The 18,594-nt window shown below is 45.1% G+C and overlaps 1 protein-coding gene across 2 annotated transcripts in view; it reads right to left on the reverse strand.

The window, feature by feature from the left end:
- Positions 1-18,594, reverse strand: part of Msh2 (mutS homolog 2) — a 65,510-nt gene that overhangs the window by 20,261 nt on the left and 26,655 nt on the right. The window contains exon 8 of one of the 2 annotated variants that reach the window (XM_059248411.1): positions 14,734-14,843. In XM_059248411.1, the coding sequence (XP_059104394.1) occupies positions 14,734-14,843 (110 nt within the window). Of the gene's footprint in view, positions 1-12,054; positions 12,395-14,733; positions 14,844-18,594 lie in introns of those variants that run through there. The other variant, XM_059248412.1, reaches the window with a different exon arrangement.

An 18,594-nucleotide genomic window follows, 5' to 3' on the forward strand; every position in this document is an offset into this window, starting at 1 on the left:
ACCAGATCAGCAAAGGCGACAAACAGACAAGCAGGGAGCTCGTAAGTGGGATGAAACCAAGAATCAAGATGAAAAGAATGAGAAAGAAGCCGGCAGCGGCATCGCACGCCTTTAATCCCAGCCCTCAGGAGGCAGAGCCAGGCGGATCTCTGTGAGTTCAAGGCCAGCCTGGTCTACCAAGTGAGTTCCAGGAGAGCCAGGGTTACATGGAGAAATTCTGTCTTGAAAAACCAAAAGAGAGAGAGAGAGAGAGAGAGAGAGAGAGAGAGAGAGAGAGAGAGAGAAGAAAAAGGAAAGTTAGGCCTTCACCAGTCGTTAGAGTGCATCAACACAACACAGCAGAGATTTTGCTGAAATGGAATTACCAGTTTCAAAAGAGCATAGAAAGTTTATAGAGGATGCCTACCAAAAGATAAAGGAATTACAAAGCAAATAAAGGTAAGATATTAAGCATCTTAATATTTTTAGGTTTTATATGTTTTATGTATCTGAGTGATTTGCCTGCTTGTATGTCTGGTGACCTTGGAGGCCAGCAGAGGACATGGGGTCCCCTGGGACTGGAGTTACAGAGTTGTGAGCTGCCCTGTCTCGTGGGTGCTGAAGTCAAACCTGGGTCCTCTGCAAAAACATGTACCCTTAACTGCTGAGCCCGCTCTCCAGCCAGGGTATTCTAAACAACTTTAAAGGCTCCACTACCCCAGAGTACTAGATAAAACGTTACAAGCATTCTTTTCCAAACACATGAGCAGCTGGTGACCTTCCCGTCTAAGGGCTGCCAAGGGAAGATTCTCCAACACACAGCCAGGGAGGTTGTTTCAAATCTACTTCATGCCGGGCCTGGCCTGGGCCCGGACCACGAGCCTTTAACCCCAGCACTCTGGAGGCAAAGGCAGGTAGATGTCTGTGCATCTGAGGCTAGCCTGGTCTTCTACACATAGCCAGTTCTAGGCTAGCCAGGGTGAGACCCTATTTGTTGTTGTTGTTTTAAAAATAAATATATCCTGACTGGTTTTATATCAATTTGACACAAGCTAGAGTCCTCTAAAGAGGGATCCTCAGTTGAGAAAATGCAGCCATAAGACCCAGCTGTAGGGCATTTTCTTAATTAGTGATGGGGGGGGGGGGCAGCCCACTGTGGTGGGCAGGTGGTCCTGGGTTCTATAAGCATGCTAAGCAAGCCATAATGAGTAAGCCAGTAAGCAGCACTCCTCCATGACTCTGCATCCGCGCCTGCCTCCAGGATCCTCCCCTGTTTGAGTTCCTGTCCTGACTTCCTTTGAGGATGAACCTCCCCAGCTGCACATCACAGTAATAGTAGCCCGGACTAAGACTCAACAACCTTGCATCCACAGCTCTGAGAAGGGAGAGTGAAGGCAGACTCTCCCTGCACCAATAATGGGGTTTGGATAACAACCGTCTACTAGTTATGCTGGCAGACAGATCGATGTTAGCTGCTGGTTTTTTTTATTGCCTCTGCTTCTACTGTGATCAAAACGGTCTTTTTTAGTAAAGCATATAACTGAGATCAAAGATAATCTTTCCTAGCTTCCCTCAGAACCAGATGTGGGGTTCTGAATCAATCCAGGCCAAGGGAATGTGAGCAAAAGTCATGTGTACCAATTCCAAAATAAACGACACATTTCGGCTGGCTGGCGAGAAGGTGAGTCACCTTGCACTCTGAAGATGGAGCCAAGCATAGCAGTGGTGGAGAACCAGGGCAGGAGCGCTTGCCTGCCCCACTGGCCGGGGGCCGACACACCCAGACTACTGTCAGGATAGAGCTAAAGTCCTAATCTCAGCAAAAGGACCAAACGCTGCCATTCTGGTTCATGCCACCAGTATTCATTGCTGCATTTTGTTTACATTTTCATTCACAGCTACATCTTCACCTGAATAAATCTGGAAAGCCCCAGACTGAGAAGAAACCTTGAAAGCTCCACTGAGGCAGGGCATGGTGACACACACCTTTAATCAACGGTCAGGAGGCGCAGGTAGGCAATTCTGGGAGCTGGAAGTGACTTCAAGGATGGACAGTCAGGACAATTTACACAAAATCCAGCTAAATACAAATAATGTACCATCTACATGGAGGGTCCGGGGAACCGCTGAAGAAGACCCCAGACTCAAATAGTATGTAAGAACAGTGAGCGTTTATTAGACCAGCATGCATGTGGGGTCATTCACCTGTACCAAATGGCGACGACACCAAGACGGACGTTTAAGCACAGCTAAGGGGAGTTTTAGGGGCAGTTAGGTCATCTCATACATAACTGGTTAAACAAGCAGCAGTTACATTAGTATACTGTTAATTGGCCGAGGTTTAGTCTTATCGTTTTTGGACACATGTGCACAAGCTTGGCCATGACTCAGAAGGGGACTGCTGGGTTTGTCCTTGAGATGCCGTGACGCTGACTTAGACCCTGTATGTTTGTTCTCCCTCCACCCTGACTGTAAGGACTTGTAGATAAATGGCCCTTTGTGGGGAGAGACACCTGTTTGTCCTTCTCAGAGGACTGGAACCTAAATTCAGTTGTGAAAGTGGAGAGTTTAACCCCTTCACACTTGTAAAATGAATGAGGAAAAAAGCCAACAGGACACACATGTGCACACATATGCACGCACACTCGCAAAAGTTCAACAGGAAACATTGTACAACCTAAGGCCCAAGACCCAAGAGAAGGCTATAGGCACCACTAAGGGTCATTCCCCAGCACCAAACACAAACTTTAATTAACTTAGATATGGAAAATTAAATATTTAAGATATTTAGGCAAATGGTAAGAAAACAGCTACTACTTACGATAGTAGGAAGCTAAAACTGAACTGAAACACTTTTATAAATAAAAACCCAAGCACTGGAAGGAAAAACTGCCCAGCAAGTGTCCAACCGCAGTCCAGAAACGAGAAAAGATGAACAGTGCTCAACACATCATGATGGCCGTGTGGCTTAGTCTGTCACCTAAGGGAACCTGGACGAGAAATGCCCTCCTCAGGACTGGCCTGTAGGTGAACCTACGGGACATGTTCTGGACTGATGATGGGTGTGGAAGGACCCAGCCGCTGCATGTGGTGCTATGAGAAAGTAAACTGAGCAATCCAGAGGGAGAAAGCCAGTAAGCAGCCTTCCTCCACAGCTTGCTGTGATCTCTGAGGTGAAATAAACCTCTGGTCATGGTCTTTACTACAGCAGCAGAAAGCAAACGAAGACAATTGCTAATTCTCCAGAATTGATCAGAAACATGAACTGGCTGTAAAGAGGAGAAAGCCCTGGGCTGGCAGGCTGGCAGGCTAGCTCGGTCAGTACAAGTGCTTCCCAGCACGGCAATTTGACTTTGGTCCCTGAGAGACACATGGTAGGAGGAAGCCGATTCCAGGACTGAAGAGACGGCTCCGCAGGGGTAGGATTAACGACTCCTGCAGAGGACCCTGGGTCAGTTTGGAGCACCCACCTCTAACTCCAGCTCTAGGGGATGTAAAGCCCTCTTCTGGCCTCCTCAGGTACAGACACACATACACACCTAAATTAAGTAAATAAATCAATTTTTGAAATAAGATTTGTACAAACTGTCCTCTGATTTCCACATCCATACTGTGACATGTGCGCTTGCGCTCTCTCTCTCTCTCTCTCTCTCTCTCTCTCTCTCCTCTCTCTCTCTCTCTCTCTCTCAATAAATGTAATACAAAGAGAGAATGAAAGAAACAAACTTTGGGTATACAGAAATAACATCTGGAAACCCCTACTATCGGTAAGAAAGCAGAGCAGAGTATCATCTTACACATCATCTTACGGTAGTTAAGGGAGAACTACAAACACAGGCCCTGTACCTAAGTCTCCTCAGTAACAGGAGTGAAAAGCAGACATTTCCAAGCAAATAAAACAGCCTGACTAGCAGACTCTAACCAATGAACTTCAAATCTAAACTCAACAAGTACTGTGTGGAATGGAAATAAACTTAAAAGCTCAGAGCTAAAAGCACTAGCCAGTAATGAAGACATGTAATTTGATATCAGGGGTCTTAAGGGTCTAGTGACTTCTCAGTGCTAAGAAACAAACCAATGGCTGTATACACCAGTTCCCAACCCCAAACTTAGAGATCCCAATCAGTGCAACAGTGACCACCACAGAGGCCGAGGGCACACCTGTGACCCACACTGTGGAAAAGTGACCACCACAGAGGCCGAGGGCACACCTGTGGCCCACACTGTGGAAAGTGACCGCCACAGAGGCCGAGGGCACACCTGTGACCCACACTGTGGAAAGTGAGCACCACAGAGGCCGAGGGCACACCTGTGACCCACACTGTGGAAAAGTGATCACCACAGAGGCCGAGGGCACATCTGTGACCCACACTGTGGAAAGTGACCACCACAGAGGCCGAGGGCACACCTGTGACCCACACTGTGGAAAGTGACCACCACAGAGGCCGAGGGCACACCTGTAGCCCACACTGTGGAAAAGTGACCACCACAGAGGCCAAGGACACACCTGTGACCCACACTGTGCAAAGTGACCACCACAGAGGCCAAGGACACACCTGTGGCCCACACTGTGGAAAGTGACCACCACAGAGGCCGAGGACACACCTGTGGCCCACACTGTGGAAAGTGACCACCACAGAGCCCGAGGACACACCTGTGGCCCACACTGTGGAAAGTGACCACCACAGAGGCCGAGGACACACCTGTGGCCCACACTGTGGAAAGTGACCACCACAGAGGCCGAGGACACACCTGCTGCCCACACTGTGGGTCACATCAGGAGTCTGAAGTCAGCCTAAGTTACCTCGTGGGACTGTTTCACGGAGACAACGGGCAAAGAAGAACCACGAAAGGATCTGATGGAAGTTCAAACACTTGAGAAATATTTAATAGGCTAAAACTGCTACTGACGGGATGGGGTGGGGGTGGGGGTGGGGGGTCAGCTACAGTTACAGCTCAGTGGCACAGAGCTTGCCTAGCGTGTGTGTATACACGACCCTGCATGCAACGCCCAGCACCACCAAACTCCGAGTTACTACTGTGGAGTGGAAAACCAAAGTCAGGAAACACGCAGGATCCTCAAGTGTGTGAAGAACTTCTGACAGCGGGCACAGACCAAGCTTAGCAACTTTCTTCTAAATAACTGATGACGAAAATAAATCAAAATTGAGTACATTATTCCCTTCTGAACCTGTGGGGTGCACGTTTAGAGAAGGGAAGTAAAATACCAAACACATAATAACCATCTCAAGATGAGTGGGGTAGAACCCAGAAGGCCATGGAAGCTGCCTTGGCCCTGGAGAAGAACCTGAATCAGGCCTTCTTGGGTCTTCATTCCTTGGTTTCTGCTCACACAGATCCTCATCTCTGTGACTACCAGGAAAACCCCTTCCTGGATGGGGAGGTGAAACTCATCAAGAAGATGGGCAACCACCTGACCATCCTCCGCAGGGGGGGTGGGCCACAGCCATCTCTGGGCGAGCACTTCTTTGAGCGGCTCACTCTCAAGCATGACTAGGAGGCCTCACCTTCCAAGGGGCTCCCTCCTCTGCTCTGCACCAGCCAGCCTCAGGACCTTCCCCCGAACCTCTCGGGCCAACTAGGCAGCTTTGTAACTGCCCTGGGGCCCCTCCCAAATCTTAGACCAAGTAAAAATAAAGCTTTTTGAAACAGCAAAAATAAATAAATTTTAAAGGGAAAAAAAAAGAGTGCTTGCTGCTCTTCCAGAGTTCCCAGTAACCACAGCAAGAGGCTCACAAAGACCTGTAACTCTAGCTCCAAGGGATCTGATGTCCCGTCCTCTGGCTTCCATGGTTATCTGCATTCACAATACACTCACATACAAACGCACACATACATATATATAAAAATAATAATAATTATATATAACAGGGTACAAAAATAGTAATGTTTGAAATTAATGAGAGAAACACAACCCAAAGATTTTTTAAACGTCTTAAGCTCTCCAAACAGCTGAACTACAGGGAGAGGGAAATGCTGGGTTGTGGGGGACCAGCCCCCACCTTTTTCCCCAGGGTACTCTTGAGGAGTGAGGGATAAGAGATTTAGATACAAGGATAGAGGGGAGAGAAACAGAAACACAGGATAGCCTCGGGCAGGCTTGGACCCTTATCTACTGGCCCCCCTTCTGTCTCTTCTAAAGGGCTTTTTATAGGAATGTCAAGGGGTGGAGCAAAAGACCTCCCCTTGCTAGATCAAAGCACACCACACATCCAAGTGCAGATCCTTCCAAACACCTGGTAACCACGCACATGGTCAAGCAATCCTCTAATGCAGCTCTACTGGGTAAAGCAAGCTCATATCTCACTGGAAACCTTTGTGGGCCTCCACAACTCCCCCTTCTTGATATAAAAAAGGACCCCCAGGCCCCTCAGATAGACTGTGCCTGTCTTAGGTTGTCCTCCTTGATTGATCTTCCTTACCCGTCATGGAGATACACTTTCCATCAAGCATACTCTGCCTTAGGTTGGACACTATCAAGAATAAAGTTGCCTGTCTTTGAGCTTAACTCAGCTCTGGCCCAGGTCCCTACTGCACTTGCACATATCACAGTGATCTCCATAGCTGCCACACCTCCCAGTAAAGGAGTAGAGGATAATAAAGATGGAATATCCTTATTGGAATGGGTCTAAGGTGATTATAACTGTCTCAGCTGCACCAAGCCCTCTTCCTGGATCAAAACTCTCTCCTAACAGATGTTCAATAAAACTTTCAAAAGACTATTTTGAATCCCAGGAGAAAATAGTCATTTTAAATCATTTCAAAGTATCCACTCAAGTAAACAAAAACCCATGCTAATTATAAAGACACTTACAAACTAACTCGATTGTGACAGGCTTACCCCTTTGTGGGAGGCCTACCCCTTTCTAAACAGAAACAGGAGCAGAAATTTCTAGGAAGAAGACAAAAAAAACTCCCCTAATTATGACACCTTTCTTCACTTAAAGTTTTCCAGGGGCTACTAAGATCATAAAATTATATTTTAAGCTATCATAAAAAGCATTCAAATAGCCACCTTTAATCCCAGCACTCGGGAGGCAGAGGCAGGCAGATCTCTGTGAGTTTGAGGCCAGCCTAGTCTACAAAGCGAGTTCCAGGAAAGGTGTAAAGCTACACAGTGAAACCCTGTCTTGAAAAAAAAAAAGTATTCAAATATATCTGCAGGTAAAAGAGTAATAAAAACTTCAAGATGCTTCTAATATGATTGATTTGGTTTATTCTTTAAAAATTAATGTAATCTAAGTTGTCCGGACTAGACGGATATTGATGGAGTAATAAAAACAATTCTAGTATGAACTTATATTTAACATTTACACTTTTTACAGACTTATATTCAAAAGGAAACTCTATAGAACTATTTTACAGAACTTGTATTAAAAAGGAAACTCTATAGAACTATTTTATAAATTTTAACAGACATCTAGAAAGAATCTCTTAACTAATATTCAAAAGCAAACTCTATAGGACTACTTTATAATCTTTAGCAAACTTCTAGGAAAGATTTCTTTCTTTCTTTCTTTTTTTTTTTTTTTTTTTTGGTTTTTCGAGACATGGTTTCTCTGTGTAGCTTTGCGCCTTTCCTGGGACTCACTTGGTAGCCCAGGCTGGCCTCAAACTCACAGAGATCCACCTGGCTCTGCCTCCCGAGTGCTGGGATAAAAGGCGTGCGCCACCACCGCCCGGCCATAGGAAAGATTTCTTAACTGAACTATTAACAAGACAGAAAGCACCCAAATCATTTCTAAAGGTTGGAGTTTATAGTCATCTTTGATATCATTCTGAAAGTTTTCTTGAGAGTTTGAAGTCAGAGCTTAATTCATCTAAGCTTGAATGAGAGTAAAACTTCCTCTTCTTAATTTCTTAAAGCTGCTTTTTAAGATTACCATGAGCTTTTTAAATAATGTCAATATTTCCCTCTTTTATCTTAAGCATAATTCAATCCCATAAATTTTTTTTCACACTCGAAGCAATTTCCTAGAGTAAGGACCATTTTCCCTTGTTTTCTAAAAGATTTCAAAGTAGCTTGCTGACAAACAGTATTAGCATTTTACTTATATCCTTAGAGGCAAGTTGTTCACCTAGTTCTTAGGGGGGTAAGGCTAAGCTTTCTAACATCATTTGGAAAAGAAACTGCATTTTGAGCTGGGAAAAAACAAAAACAAAAACAAACAAAAAACCAGACTTTTTGGGCAGTACCGCCATTTTGAGCTGAAAAACTACATTTCCCATACTGCCTTTCTCTACATCACACACACACACACACACACACACACACACACACACACACACACACACACACACACACACACACACCCGTGGTTATGAACAACATTATGGACTACGTTTCCCATGCTGCCTTTTGCGTATGCCACAGTTTGTTTTCATACTGAAAACCAAGATCAAACGAGCTTTTTTCACTACAGGTAGGTTTCTGTTTTCCCTGAGCTGGCATTAACAATGTATTTCCTTCACCTGACACTTTTCCTGGAGTGGGCCACAACCGGCTGTCAGTCTGCCTGCATGCGTTCAGACAGGCACTTCGGTGCCAGAAGCAAGAACCCCTCTGGGCTTGCTCCCCTGCCTTTCCAGGTCAGTGAAAGAAAATGAAAGTAGTTGAAATAAAAGTCCTTTCAGCCTTTAGAGAGATTCCCTCCCTGACAGAGCTTTGTCTCTTCCTGGCTTATCTCCTCCTCTAGATACAGAGTTCCTGATGCCGCAGCCAAGGCTCAGCTTCACCGCTTCCCCCATGCCAGCAGCCCCTCCCCAGGTCCCGCAATGCCTCTGTTGCAGCTGCACACTTCGGGGAGGAAGCTGCCCTGCTCCACTCCCCACCTGCACTCTCCTGAGGGACGATGGCCAGGCTCTAGCCACAGGAGATTCTAGTTGCTGTTTCTCTAATACTGTCTGGAAGGAGAGACAGGACTAGCAGAGAGAATTTGCCATATTCCAAGAGGTTTTTGTTTTTTTGTTTTTCCTAGAGTAATTACAAGTGATTTTCTCATACTGATGTTATTTTCAGGTGAGTCTATTTTTTTTTTTTTTTTTTTTTTGCCCTTACAGAAAGAGAAAAAAAATCTGAGGGAAAAAAAAGAAAAACAAAAAAACTGAAAAGCTTTTAGTTTTTTTAGAGAGAGATTACTAAGATTTTCCTAAGACCTCTGTTCTCCTTGGCTTCATGGCCAAACGGAAACTAACTTTGATGGCACGGTGTTACAACGGCGTTTGCCAGCAGAGTGGAGAATGTTGTTTCATCCACATCCACCTCAAGGAAAACTCCCTGCCTCTCAGGGCTTGATTCTAAACTGTCTCCAGGTGAAAGCTTCCATAGGAATCCTTTTCTGTCCTTTTTTCTGATTTTTGATAGGTTTTTCTTGATTCTTCCCCAGGAGTTTGCGTTCACAGCCCCATGGCTGGAAATCAAGGACATAGTTCTTCTGTTATGTTGCTTATCTTATCCTACATTTTTTTCTTAAACTACATTCCTAACCCAATATTTCTATATTCTACCTTACTCTAAATTTTTCCTACACTATATTCTACTTCATATTTTCCTTAATTTTTATAGATAGAAATTAAGAGAGAGAGAAAAAAAATGAAAGAAACTTAGAGAAATACACTGCAGCTTTACTTGGGCATCTTTCAGCCACTTCACTTTCACTCCAGAGAATAAAATACCGTCGCATTTATTTTTCAATCCCTTATCGGCGTGCCTCCTCATATATGTGATGTACCCTGACACTTTTTTTTGCCAAGTTCCTAGTCTCTGTTTGTGGCGCCATTTGTGGGGGACCAGCCCCCACCTTTTTTCCCCAGGGTACTCTTGAGGAGTGAGGGATAAGAGATTTAGACAGAAGGATAGAGGAACACAGGATAGCCTCAGGAGGGCCTGAATCCTTATCCACCAGCCCCTCTGTCTCTTCTAAAGGGCTTTTTAAAGGAATGCCAAGGGCCAAGGCAAAAGACCTCCCCTTGCTAGATCAAAGCACACCGCACATCCAAGTGCAGACCCTTCCAAACACCTGGTAACCACGCATGTGGTCAACAACCCTCTAATGCAGCTCTGCTGGGTAAAGCAAGCTCAGGTCTCACTAGGAGACCTTTGTGGGCCTCCACACTGGGGGAAGCACGAACATTTAATTAGTGAACCTATCTTCAACAAGTAAAGCAGCACCTTTAAAAGTAACCACTGGGGTCAGGAAGGCAGCTCAACAAGTAAAGTGCTTGTTGTCAAGCCTGACTCCCTGAGTCTGAGCTGCAGGACACATGAAAACTGACTCCCTCCAACTGTCCTCCAGTCTCCACACCACACATGCACATACACACACAATAAATAATGAACTTTAAAGTATAATAATGAAAAATATAAGAATAAAACCAACAAGTTCAGCCAGGTGAGAAGCACCAGACGTGTCCAGGAAGTGCTGGTGGTGGACTGCCACAGGATTAACCTCGACAAGTAGCAGGAAGTGACCTAGAAACTTTCTTCTTACTGGCTAGCTTTCATAGATAGTACCAGAACGTGCTATGCAGGCCACTTGGAGAGAAAAGTCATCAATGAATTTCACCATTAGTGGACACTGCATACTACAATTCCCATCTACAGACAAGAATTGCCCAGTGGGGCAACAGCAGTGTCCTAGTTGGGGTTCCTATTGCTGTGATGAAACACCATGACCAAAAGCAACTTGGAGAGGAAAAGGTTTATTCAGCTTACACTTCCACATCGTAGTCCATCACTGAAGGAAGTCAGGACAGGAACCTAGAGGCAGGAGCTGATGCAGAGGCCATGGATGAGTGCTGCTTACTGGCTTGTTCCTCGTGGCTTCCTCAGCCTGATTTCTAATAGAACCCAGACAGGGATGGCACCACCCACAATAGGCTGGGCCCTCCCCCATCAGTCACTAATTAAGGAAATGCTCTACAGGCTGGCCCACGGCCTGATCTTATGGAGACATTTTCTCAATCAAGGTCCCCTCCTCCCAGATGGACTATAGCTTGTGTCAAGTTAACATCAAACCGGCCAGCACAGTCGCATGAAGTTTTACTTTCTAATTGGCTCTCGGGCCTGCTCCACAGGAGGGAATTCCTGCCAGGTACTGTAAACCTGGTCAGAAGCCCATGGCTAGGGAGTCACTGGCCCTAGGCGGGGAAAGATATTAATGTTGTTTTCTTAAATGGAACCGTCAAACTGCCTATTGACTATGTATGCCTTTACCCAGATCAGCACTGCCTCAACCTTGGCCAGAGAAGTTCTTCTCCGCAGTGGTCAGTAGTTAACTCAGAAACGCTTAACTCGTCAAAGTGATGAGACGTATTTATTGAGTGCTCAGGCTGAAATCTCTCTCTCTCTCTCTCTCTCTCTCTCTCTCTCTCTCTCTCTCTCTCTCACACACACACACACACACACACACACACACACACTCACGTCCAGAGTGGGGCGTAACTCGGACAACATTATGGGAGAATGGCTGGAGAGAATGTAAGAGCCAGAAGATGGAGGAGTGCTAGAAATGCTTTCTGGACACAACACAGCCATTGTTCTCACGAGCTCACAGCAGGTATGGTTAGCCAAATAAGGTCAAGCCGGTAAACATTCCAGCAGCATGCAAGGGGCATAGGGAGCTCCCCACAGATGAGGCACTATTGACAGTCACAGCTACTAGGGAAGGAAGGAAAGTCATTTGGCTTCTCCTGTGCCCTGGTAGGTTGCCAGTGATGCTCCAGGGGATGGTGCCACACTCATGAGCATGCAAGCCAGAATAACTAAACAGTGCATTACGGAAAAAAGGAAGAAGACATGACAGGAGACCCAGGGGAAGTGGAAAGATTTGGGTTGGATTATGTTCAAGATAAATTGCATACATGCATGAAACTTTCAAAAAAAAAATTCTCAAAAAATTAATACAATTCACTGAAATACCAATAAGGAAAAGTGTCTAGTTTTGTGAAAATCAATGCTTTTTGGAATCTTGGCTTAGGATAATTTTGATCTACATTTACTTCAAAAGTAGAGAAAAAAGAGGATTTATGGAAAGCAGCCACAGAAACACTTACAAAGCTTGGGGGTGGAGGCACGGTACATCGTGTAAATGATGGATCCTTCATCACATGAACTCCTAAGAGCACAGCTGGAAAGCCGTGAGGCTTTCAAAGATTAGAAACGAAACAACTGAAGACTCCCCGGAGAACTTCTCAAAGTGGTTCTAAAAACGTAATTTAAATGCCTAAATTCATTACAAATATCTGTGATGACGGTGAAAGCCTGGATCTACACTGTAACCTGGGATAAGGTTAGAGTCGTGTCACTTGAAAGGAAGAAAATGGATGCTAGGTAAGCTCCCGAGGAAGTACAGGTCTAAACTAGGAGTGTGACTATTTAAGACAGCACCACACTACAAACCGTGAGACTGCAGTTACAGTGACGGGGAGGACCTGCTACTGGACACAGCAGTCCTTCCCCACCCTGCGGTGCTCATACGAAGTGTCTCCTCCTCACTGAGGAAGCTGACCCTATAACCACCCTGCTTAGCTCAGGCCAATCACTGTGTCTATTCCTCCACCAACCCCCCCCCCCCGCCCCCACCCCCTAGCTCAGGCCAATCACCGTAAACCCTGCTTAGCTCAGGCCAATCACTGTGTCTATTCTTCAATCATCCCCGCTCAGCTCAGGCCAATCACCCTGTCTATTCCTCCACCGACCCCACTCAGCTCAGGCCAATCACCGTGTCTATTCCTCCACCAACCCCGCTTAGCTCAGGCCAATCACCGTGTCTATTCCTCCACCAAACCCGCTTAGCTCAGGCCAATCACCGTGTCTATTCCTCCACCAAACCCGCTTAGCTCAGGCCAATCACCGTGTCTATTCCTCACACTACCACTCACTGCTTCAAATGGCAGGGCTCAGGATGTTGGCTCAACTGCTACTGGTAAGCATTTTAAGGCCAAAAATGGAACTAGCTTTGATTAAATTAAAATCATAGAGTACAAGAGGTCTTCCAGAGGGTCTCACTGGTTTTAGCAATTCTAATTAAAAACTATCCTATCTTAGCCTTTTCATACTATAATTTCTATTTTATTCTTTCTAGAATATGCTGTCACACCTGCATACACACACACACACAAATATATATACATAATCTAATACAATCAAATAATTCAAGATCACATAGGGCAAATTATCAACTCAAATAAATCTACAGGTACTAAGAGCCAAAGACTAACAATTTAGCCGACCAAATCATTACCTTGATACCACTAATTTGAGTACATATTTCCTGCATGGTCATTCGTGAAGACCAGCTCCCACATTTATTTACCCCATGAACTCTTAAAGAGCGAGGGATAAGAGATTTAGATAGAAATATAGAGAAGAGAGACAAACAGAAACACAGGGAGCCTCGGGAGGGCCTGGCTCAAAACCCACCAGCCCCTTTTTAAAGGAATGCCAAGGGGTGGAACAAAAGACCTCCCCCCAGCACAGCCAAGTGCAGACCATCCCAGACACCTGGAGACCATGCACGTGGTCAAGCCATCCCCTAATACAGCCCTACTGTGTAAAGCAAGCTCAGATCTCACTAGAAATCTTTGTGGGCCCCACAGTCATTTAATCAGAAATTTAGCTTAGGTTTTTATTTTTTATTTTTTGGTTTTTCGAGACAGGGTTTCTCTGTGTAGCTTTGCGCCTTTTCCTGGAACTCACTTGGTAGCCCAGGCTGGCCTCGAACTCACAGAGATCCGCCTGGCTCTGCCTCCCGAGTGCTGGGATTAAAGGCGTGTGCCACCACCGCCCGGCAGGTTTTTATTAAGTTTAGAAAATTTTCAAGCTGGATATTCCTGTAATCCTAGCACTTAAAATGGTAGGCCTTGAGTTGGGAGGCCAGCCGTAGTAAGAGGGACAGAGTAAGATCCTAACTCTAGCTAGTTCCAGACAATCCGATGACCTCTTCTGGTTTCTATGGGTACCAGATACATGCACACTGTACACAGACATGCTGGCAAACACACACACACACACACACACTAAAAATAAATACATCTTTAAAAAAAAAAACCACTTATGCTTATTTTATGCACAAATTAACCTCACCCCCTAAAACAACTTCTCTACAGGAAAAACAGAAACGTTTTCATTTACCCGTACCCCTTCCATTTTTGAGACAGTCTTACATTACAGGCCACATTGAGCCTGAACTCATACAGCCCTTTGACAGTCTCCTGAGAGCTGAGATTACATGAGCCACCACGACCAGCTTTTCCAGTAACTAAAATTCCTTCTGCGTGGAATTCAAATATAACTCACTGAACCTTCAGAATCATTTGTGACACTATTCTCTTTCAAGCTGGGACAGTGGCTCACTCTTGTAACCCTTGCACTCTTAACCCTCTGAACTGAGGCAGGTGGATACCAAGTGCAGGATGGACACAGTCTACTCACACTCAACAATCACTGGGGCTGCCGACTTTATCTTCATTCAAATGATTACTGTTTTAAAAGGGCTGGACAGAGCACAGGGATGCTGCACTCGCCTACCACTTTCAGGCCCTGGGCCTAATCCCCAGAACCGCCTACCAAATCCATTTCTTCCTTGTCTGTCACTTAAATTTACACCGACTAGCTACAAAGTTGCCACACATAAGCGCCAAAACCAAACTCATGCTTTTTTAGTTTTGTTTCTGGTTATTCTTTCCTTTCCAAAACTATTTTGCTGTGGGGATTAAATGTAAACTGCATACCTGATCCATATCCAAAGTTGTTTCTATCATTTCTTGAAATTTTGAAAAATCAGAACGAAGATCAAGAAGAGGAGTCACAAAAACGGCCGTCAACAGTGCCTGGTGTCTTCCTAAAACAGAGCAAAACCAAAGACAACAGCTCATACCCGAATTAAAATAATGACCATCCTTTGACCACAACCCACAGACTGTGCAGGTCTCCAAACTTAATTCTCACTTTTATGTTTTAACGCAAAATCAACGCAGAATTTATTCTATAGACAGGGAACTACCGTGGCAGCGCCCAACGCTCCTAATACGCTGCCTCCCTGCGTGGCTGCCATCTTTCATAAGCGACGCAGCAACACTAATTATGACTAAATGAACGTTGTTTCTTGCAGATCCAATAAGACAGAGTCAAAGCTATTAAAATAGACCTCTAATTTCCATTTCTAATTTCCATTAACAAGCCGGTGTTCCAATCAACAGAGGCCATACCAAGTCAAGCATTTAAACTGAACTCGGCTACTCAAGAGTCACGCTGGGGAATTAGGTGAGGAGGGAACAGGATCAACAGTGAACTGCGAAGAACGCAGAGTTAGAGCTGGACGCCAGCCCCCAAGCTTTCTGCTCTCGGGCTTTCTCCTCTGCAATATGTGTCCGCAGCCCTCTTCCTTGTCAGTACACTGACGCCCAGACAGAAGACCGGGACGGGAGGAGACACCGCACCTAGGCACCCAACCGTTACTAGACATTACCACTAACTGCTACTCGGGACACAAGGATTTTGTTCTCTCCTCATCACCAATAAACTCTTATTAGGAATTCTGCAAGTGATCCCTGGCACACCGAACTTTATTCCAATTTCAATAGCTCCTGAATGAGAATGATGAAAAGCTATCATGGAGTCATGTTTCATTATTAATCACAGCAGCCTCTAACACACTGAGGAAACAGTACGTATGTGTGAAACATTTAGACAGACTGTAAACAACACTTTGCCTACATAATGTCTGTGGTGTTACAATGCCTGGCTCTTTATCTCCACTTGGCTTAGAAACTGTTGGTAAAAGGATGCATGGCAGCCAATCAAAACAGTGATGCTGAATTACAGAATTATCGTTCCCTGTCTTCATTAATGTTTTCAATGGGATACGGCAATATGACCCTGTAATCCCAGCACTTTGGAGATTGAGGCAGGAGAATGACAAGTTTTGAGGACAGCCTAGACAATACAATGGGAGCCTGTCTCAAAAAAACTAAACCGACTACCACCAAGAATGACCTTAGCAAACGATCCCAGAGGTGTTAATCCAATAGTCCCTCTGCTTTCCATATGTTAGGACATGTAGCTGAAGGGACAAACCATCCACAACGTTTTATAAAAAGCCCCAATTCTGACCCTCAGTGCAGATTTATAATTTGTCGAAACTAGACTCTATTAAAAACAAATATCCCACCACTGGGTATGGTGGCCTTTAATCCCAGCACTCGGGAGGCAGAGGCAGGGAGATCTCTGTGAGCTGGAGACCAGCCTGGTCTACAGAGCGAGTTCCACGACAGCCAGGGCTGTTACAGAGAAACCCTGTCTCGGAAAAAAACAAAAGAACTTTAGTCATCCCTCCAGCCCCTTAGAATCTTCTTAAATGCATTAATTAAGAGGCTGGAGAGACGGAGGGGCAGTTAAGATTGTGTGCTACCCCCAGAGAGGACTGGAGTTTAGTTCCAAGGACCCACACTAGGCAGCAAACACCACATTCACTCCAGCGCCAGGAGATCCAATGTCTTCTTGTGGCTTCCAAAGGGACACACACACACTCACACACACACACACACACACACACACACACACACACACACACACAATAAATTTAAATGCATTAATTATAAGTTCATGGCTCTATACGATGGTTTGTAGCTTGATAATTATACTTTAACAGGATTAGTTTCTTTTGTACCTGTTTTATTTCATGTGCTTAAAAACATTATTCTGAGGATAGTTTTTATTAGAAGCCAAAAGGGCCGATGGTACAAAACAAAAACGTCATGAACACTAGATACAGGGCAGAAGAAATGGCTCAGAGGTTAAGAGCACTGGATGCTCTTCCAGAAGACGTGGGTTCTATTCCCAGTACCCACATGCCAACTCATAACCATCTATAACTCCAATTGCAGGGGATCTGATGTCCTCTTCTGGTCTGCAGGCTCAGACACACATGTAGGCAAAACACCCATATACATAAAATTAAAAAAAAAAAAAAAAATAGAAGAACCTAGTTTTGGCCAGGCGGTGGTGGTGGTAGTGGTGGTAGCGGCAGCACCCCACAACTATAGTCTCATCTCTTGGGAAGCAGAGGCAGGAGGATCTCTGGTCTACAGAGTGAGTTCCAGGACAGCCAAGGCTGTTACACGGAGAAACCATCTTAAACACAAACAAACAACAGGCCTCAACTCCAGCCTTAGACCATCTTGGGTTATTTTCTAGCATTACACCAATCTCTTTGCTTAGCTGCCCTTAGACACATCTAACCCCTGCTGGCCTGAAATGCTTCACTGGCTGACTCGGTAGGTCCCCAGCCTCTCACATCCTAGGATCTGGCTGTGTCACCATTCAAGTCCGATGTTGGAGAGTAATCTCTTCTATTTTCCTTTTTCCTCGATTGCTTGGGTTTTTGAGACGGGGTCTCACTCTGTAGCCCAGACGTCTCTGAATTTACAGCATCCCTTCCCCCTGCCTCAGCTTATCAAGTTTTGGGATTACAGCTGTCAGCCAATCACTATATTCAACAATAACAATTTCTTTCTTTCTTCAAATTTTAAAACTTTTAAGTGTATGGATGCTCTACCTGCATAGATGTCTGTGCACCACTTACATGCTTGGTACCCAGGGAGGTCAGAAGAGGGCATCAAAGCCCCTGGACCTGGATTTAGAGGTGACTATGAGCCACCATGTAGGTGCTGGGAATCAAACCTGGGTACTCTGGAAGAGCAGCCAGTGCTCTTAAGTGATGAGCTATCTCTCCAGCCCTGATTAGCAATTTCATAAAGAGGCCTTCTTTGACTGCATCTAGCATTTCCCTAGGCTGCAGTTTTATTATATTTTACTATGTATTTGAAATTCTTGCTGGGAAGTGTAAGCTTCTTAAATGAATTAAAGTGTGAAGTGTCAGGGCTGAAGAGAGAACCTGGAGACCCCAGTGCCCACAGACCAGCAGACTACTGTGGACATGGCTACACTAAACAGGGCTACATCAAATTCCAATGGCACGGTCTGGAGAGATGGGTCCACGGTTAAGAGCACTGGATGCTCTTCCAGAGGGCCAGGGTCCAATCCCCAGCACTCACATGGAGGATGACAACTGTCTGTGACTGCAGTTCCAGGGGATCTGACATCTACTTCTGACCTCAGTGGGCAGCAGTCACGAACACAGTACATATACAGACAGACAATCAAGTAAAAACACACACAGAAAATAATGCCTTTTTAAAAAGTAATTGTAATATCTAAAACAAAAAAATAGAGGATAAATAGGGCATGAAATAATCTGTATACCTGATGAATTGTTTTAGTCTATTGGAAATTCGTTCAAATGCAGAATATTGTTATTTTAGATTATACCCCTGTATTTCTGAGATAGAAACAAAGGCCAATTTTATCTTTTCAAATCCCCATTTCTGGATGTGAGGGTGATCTAGCTTCAGCGTATCACCCTGCTAACAGCCAGGGTTGGTCTGGTTGGATAGGTACTGTGGTAGTCTGAATGTAATTGGCCCCAATAAGCTCATAGGGAGTGGCACTACTAAGAGGTGTGGCTTTGTTGGAGTATGGCCTCGTTGGAGGAAGTGTGGGGCAGGCTTTGAGGTTTCTTATGCTCAAGATAC

The sequence above is a fragment of the Peromyscus eremicus genome, chromosome 22, assembly GCF_949786415.1.
Source record: "Peromyscus eremicus chromosome 22, PerEre_H2_v1, whole genome shotgun sequence".
Lineage (NCBI taxonomy): Eukaryota > Metazoa > Chordata > Mammalia > Rodentia > Cricetidae > Peromyscus > Peromyscus eremicus.